Source organism: Buceros rhinoceros, unplaced genomic scaffold (assembly GCF_000710305.1).
Source record: "Buceros rhinoceros silvestris isolate BGI_N320 unplaced genomic scaffold, ASM71030v1 scaffold33947, whole genome shotgun sequence".
NCBI lineage: Eukaryota > Metazoa > Chordata > Aves > Bucerotiformes > Bucerotidae > Buceros > Buceros rhinoceros.
The window spans coordinates 1-4197 of record NW_010423309.1 but is presented as its reverse complement, the minus strand read 5'-3'; the positions used below and the strand labels follow the sequence as shown (position 1 = coordinate 4197).

Sequence of the window (4197 nt, the reverse complement as noted above, 5' to 3'; positions counted from 1 at the left end):
AGCCGCTGCCGCGACGGCTGGCTAAGCAGAAGGATTTGGGGACAGAAAGTTAAGTCAGATCAGTAAAAGATTTTCCATGTAAGACATTTCTGTCTGACAGCAGCAGGAGATTGTCCTTGGTTGTCTCTGCTCCCACAGCTCCTCTTTTTAAACCGAAATAATCGTGATTTTCAAGTCCGTTGTCTCGTTCCCTGTAGCTGTATTACCAAGTCCTGAATTTCGCTATGATCGTGTCCTCTGCCCTGATGATATGGAAAGGGCTGATCGTCGTTACGGGGAGTGAAAGCCCTATCGTTGTGGTGCTCAGGTAAGCAGTTGTTTCTTCAAGTCCAAGCAGTAGAGGTGTGAGACCTTTGAAAAAATCTCGATAGTACTAGATAAACCGCTCCTGCTTTCGCCGAGGCGCAAGGGACGTAACCGACAGGCTGACACAGCCTGGGCTCCCCGACGTTTGGGGTCTGTTGGGGGTCTCCGTGGTGGGACTGAAGGGGTGAAGCTGCAGGTTTCAGTTAACATTGTGAATTGGTCTGTAAGAATTCAACGTTCGTCGCTCTCAAGGCTCTCCTTGCGTCAACTGTGCTGCTGATCACCTCTCTTTCTCTCTTTTCGCTTGCAGTGGCAGCATGGAACCCGCTTTTCACAGGGGAGACCTGTTGTTCTTAACCAATTTCCATGATGACCCCATCAGAGCTGGTGAAATAGTTGTTTTTAAAGTTGAAGGCAGAGACATTCCAATAGTTCACAGAGTAATCAAAATCCACGAAAAGTAATGCAACTCGGCGCTTTCCTTCTCTCTAACCGTAGCTCCCCTCACTCTGACCTTCCGTTCCCCCTTAACCCGGTAGCGCGGGCTGGAGACGCCACGTCTGCCAGCGGCAGCGGCGCGGCCGGGGGCGAGTCCTCCCTGTTCTTCAGCGCCTCTTTGAACCCAAGATGCCTGTCCAGGAATCGCCTCCTTTTCTGCTTTTTAATACCCAATTTGTCTTCACTTCTAAACTCCGTGGTTTTTGATATCATTACTTGCCGTTAGCAGCTTCTTGAGCAAAATCATTTTGGAGGGTGTAAACTCCTGTCTTTAAACAGGAGCCGTGCGTGCATCACCTGCCTGATGCTCACCAGGGAGCCAACCGTGGCCGGTTTTAACCCCTCAGGGGTTAAATCATCGTCACTTCGTTACAGTCGCAATCAGTTTTCAGAATATAAAGCTGCCGTCAGTATTTATTTCCCTCGGAAGAAGGAGGAAGCTTTATTTTGACAGAAATAGGAGTGAAACAAGTCCCGTAGCGCTTTCGAGGAGGAAGCTGGTGCCTGCCCGGGGTGGGTGGGGTCCCTGTGGTGTCCTTGCCCTAACTGCCATCATCCGGGGACGGTCTAGGAGTGGTTTAGAAACGCTCCGTGTCGGCAGCGCCTGGAACGTTAACGATTTAATGTTGTTTGCGAAATAAGCTGGGCTGGAGGTCGAGGTTGTTACCGAATCTCTCCTCACCCTCGTGCTGCTGCGTAGATGTTAATTGGGGCTTTTAATGAAGTGGTGTTTAGTTTGTCACCTCGTTGCCTTCTAGAGAAAACGGGAACATCAAATTTCTGACTAAAGGAGATAATAACGAAGTCGATGATAGAGGCTTGTACAAAGAAGGTCAGAACTGGTTAGAGAAGAAGGATGTTGTTGGAAGAGCGAGAGGGTGAGTAACGCGCAGTGTCCGTGTTCTTTGTGGTTAAACAGAAATAAAATAATCGCTTCTGCTGCTGCTACAGGCTGGATCTGGCGTGCTGGTTTGAATTACGCGGTAATTAAAGAACTACCGGGCGAGGTTGCTCTCTGTAGTCCTCCCACTGATGCGGAGAGTGGAAATGCTTTGGGAAAACAGCGCGTGTAACAAAGAATTCACCCGTAAATACAAAATTAACACGCTTAGCCCCGGAATCGCTAGGGACTGCCGGGAAATCACTTCCACGCCGCACCGCAATTTTACGCAAGGGGTGAAGACTTTTCCCAGCTCTTTAGATTTCTTTCAAATAACTTGATTAAATTCTAATCTGAGGATAAAAAGAGCGACCTTCCCATTCAGTGACCGTTAGTGACAGGCGTAAACGGTTGTATCCCACACAAACATCCGAGCCTGAGTAACGCTGCGGCGTTCCCGCGTACTGCCCGCGGTTAATTCCGCCCGCATCGGTTTTGTCTCTCGCAGCTTCTTGCCCTACGTTGGTATGGTGACTATCATCATGAACGACTACCCCAAGTTCAAGGTACGTGCAGAGCGTTGCGAGTGCCTGAACCCCAAACTCCGACACAGCCAGTAAAGACGGCGAGAAGCTCGGCTGTAGCAGCTCCCGTCAATCCATCTGTGACGCCGTCGTGGTTTGGTACCCGATGGACAGCGGGCTGTGTTGTGGTCCGTGGTTTAGCTTGCTCGTTACCCAGAAAGACCCTCGTATTGGTAATAATGAGAAAAATTTTAATTTTGGGGCATCTCCTGAGTTAAGGGTAGCCCAGTGAGGCACCTGGTGGCGATGACCACGCTCCTGTGGTTCCACAGGAGCTCAGCTCGGGGTACTGGTGCCGTGGGTGTAGCGCCGGAGGGGGCACCCGCTGAACGATGGGGCGTTTGAGATCTTTGGTGAAGAGACATTAAAACCAGGCGGCGTTCTCTGCTCTCTTTTGCAGTACGCCCTCCTGGCGGTGATGGGAGCGTATGTGCTGGTGAAGCGTGAATCCTAAAAAACAAAAAAGGTCGCTGTTGCAAGAACGAAGTTCAAGATACGGGGGAAAAACCTAATATATTTCAGAGTTTTACGTTCTGTGTACGGTTACGCAGCCGCAAGGTTTTGTCTTGTCTAAATAAACTGTACAACTGCCGAGTAAAGCTTTGGGCTGGCTGTCGGTTCCTTACTCCAGGGTGTATTTCCTTCCTCCGGGCGCGTGCCGCAGCGGCTCTGGGGGCCGCGGCGATTCTTCTGAAGCCCTTCTGCATCTGAACCCACTTTCTCCCGCCCGGACTTTGACAAAGCAGAACTTGTTTTCCTCGCTCGCTTTGGTTTTGTCGCCGTGATAAGGAGCAGCGTGGTGCTTTTTTTCCTGCGGAGTTTTGTTTCCTCTGTAATCCCTTCCCGCTACGAAAACACCCTATTCTCCAGTGTTCTTCTGTCGTAACAGCTCGCTCTGAAAGGCTGGATTTGCCCACGGAATATTACTTCTTTTGTGTCCCACTAAGCAGTTTTCGTGACAAACTGTATTATAAAAACGACTTATTTTGTGTCAAATTGTGTAGCGATAAAACTGGGTATAATAAATGGCATGTCAGAATAATTTAGGAAGTATTAACGCAGTGTGCCATCACAGCTAAGGAAAAAACATCTGATTTTTGGAGACAGTGTATGTCTCATAAGATTTTTTTTTTTAATTGAATTTTTTAATGTTTTTTTTTTCCCCAGTATTGCTTAAATAGGAATAAATTCCTTTCCCCTACCCCAGCGCAATCACAGTCGGCTCTAACTCTGAGATGGGGTTTTGGACACAACCCAAATTCGACACATTACTAGGGAAATTTGTTCTTTTGTTGAGAGAATGTGGAGGAGTAAAAAGACACGGGGATAACACGTGGGTTCGTGCTCAGAAAAAACCAGGTGATGTTTCTTGGGTTCGATCTGCTGTGTCCCGTTAACTCTCCTTGATAAATCGGAACCCGCAGAACCGCCTGGCGCAGTTGTCAGCGTTGCCTGGCCGAAAGTTTTGCCCAGGATCTACATTTCTGGAATCAACTCTTCCTTCTGCTAGGTAAGGATGAGGTTGGTAGTTCTTGCTGGGTCAGCAGAGGGAAAAAAATCAAGAGGGCGATAGAGGGACAGGTTTAGCCTTTGGGAACAGTGAGCTGCTAGATTGTCCCAGCTGTGCCGTGTGACGATGTGTTTAGGAAGGTCCTTGAGTGTGTCCAGAGAAGGGCACGAAGCCGGTGAAGGGCTGGCAGGAGTGGCTGAGGGCCCGGGGTTTGTCTCCTCTGAGGAGGAGGAGGCTCAGGGGTGACCTCATCTGCAGCTTCCTGGGGAGGGGACATGAAGAGGGAGGTGCCGAGCTCTTCTCAGCACCCTGGGGTCCGGGGACAGGACATCTGGGGATGGCTCAAAGCTGTGCCAGGGGAGCTCCAGACCGGACAGCAGGAAGCGTTCCTGAACCGAGAGGGTGGTCAGACACTGGCA

General features: G+C 49.8%; 1 protein-coding gene across 1 annotated transcript; it reads left to right on the top strand.

The window, feature by feature from the left end:
* Window positions 1–151: 151 nt before the first annotated feature.
* LOC104497175 (signal peptidase complex catalytic subunit SEC11C) lies at window positions 152–2722 on the top strand. Its single transcript, XM_010140389.1, has 5 exons — window positions 152–307; window positions 617–766; window positions 1563–1682; window positions 2193–2250; window positions 2669–2722. The coding sequence occupies exons 1-5, from the start codon at window positions 225–227 to the stop codon at window positions 2720–2722; spliced, it is 465 nt and encodes a 154-aa protein (XP_010138691.1). The 5' UTR covers window positions 152–224.
* The last annotated feature ends 1475 nt before the right edge of the window (window positions 2723–4197 follow it).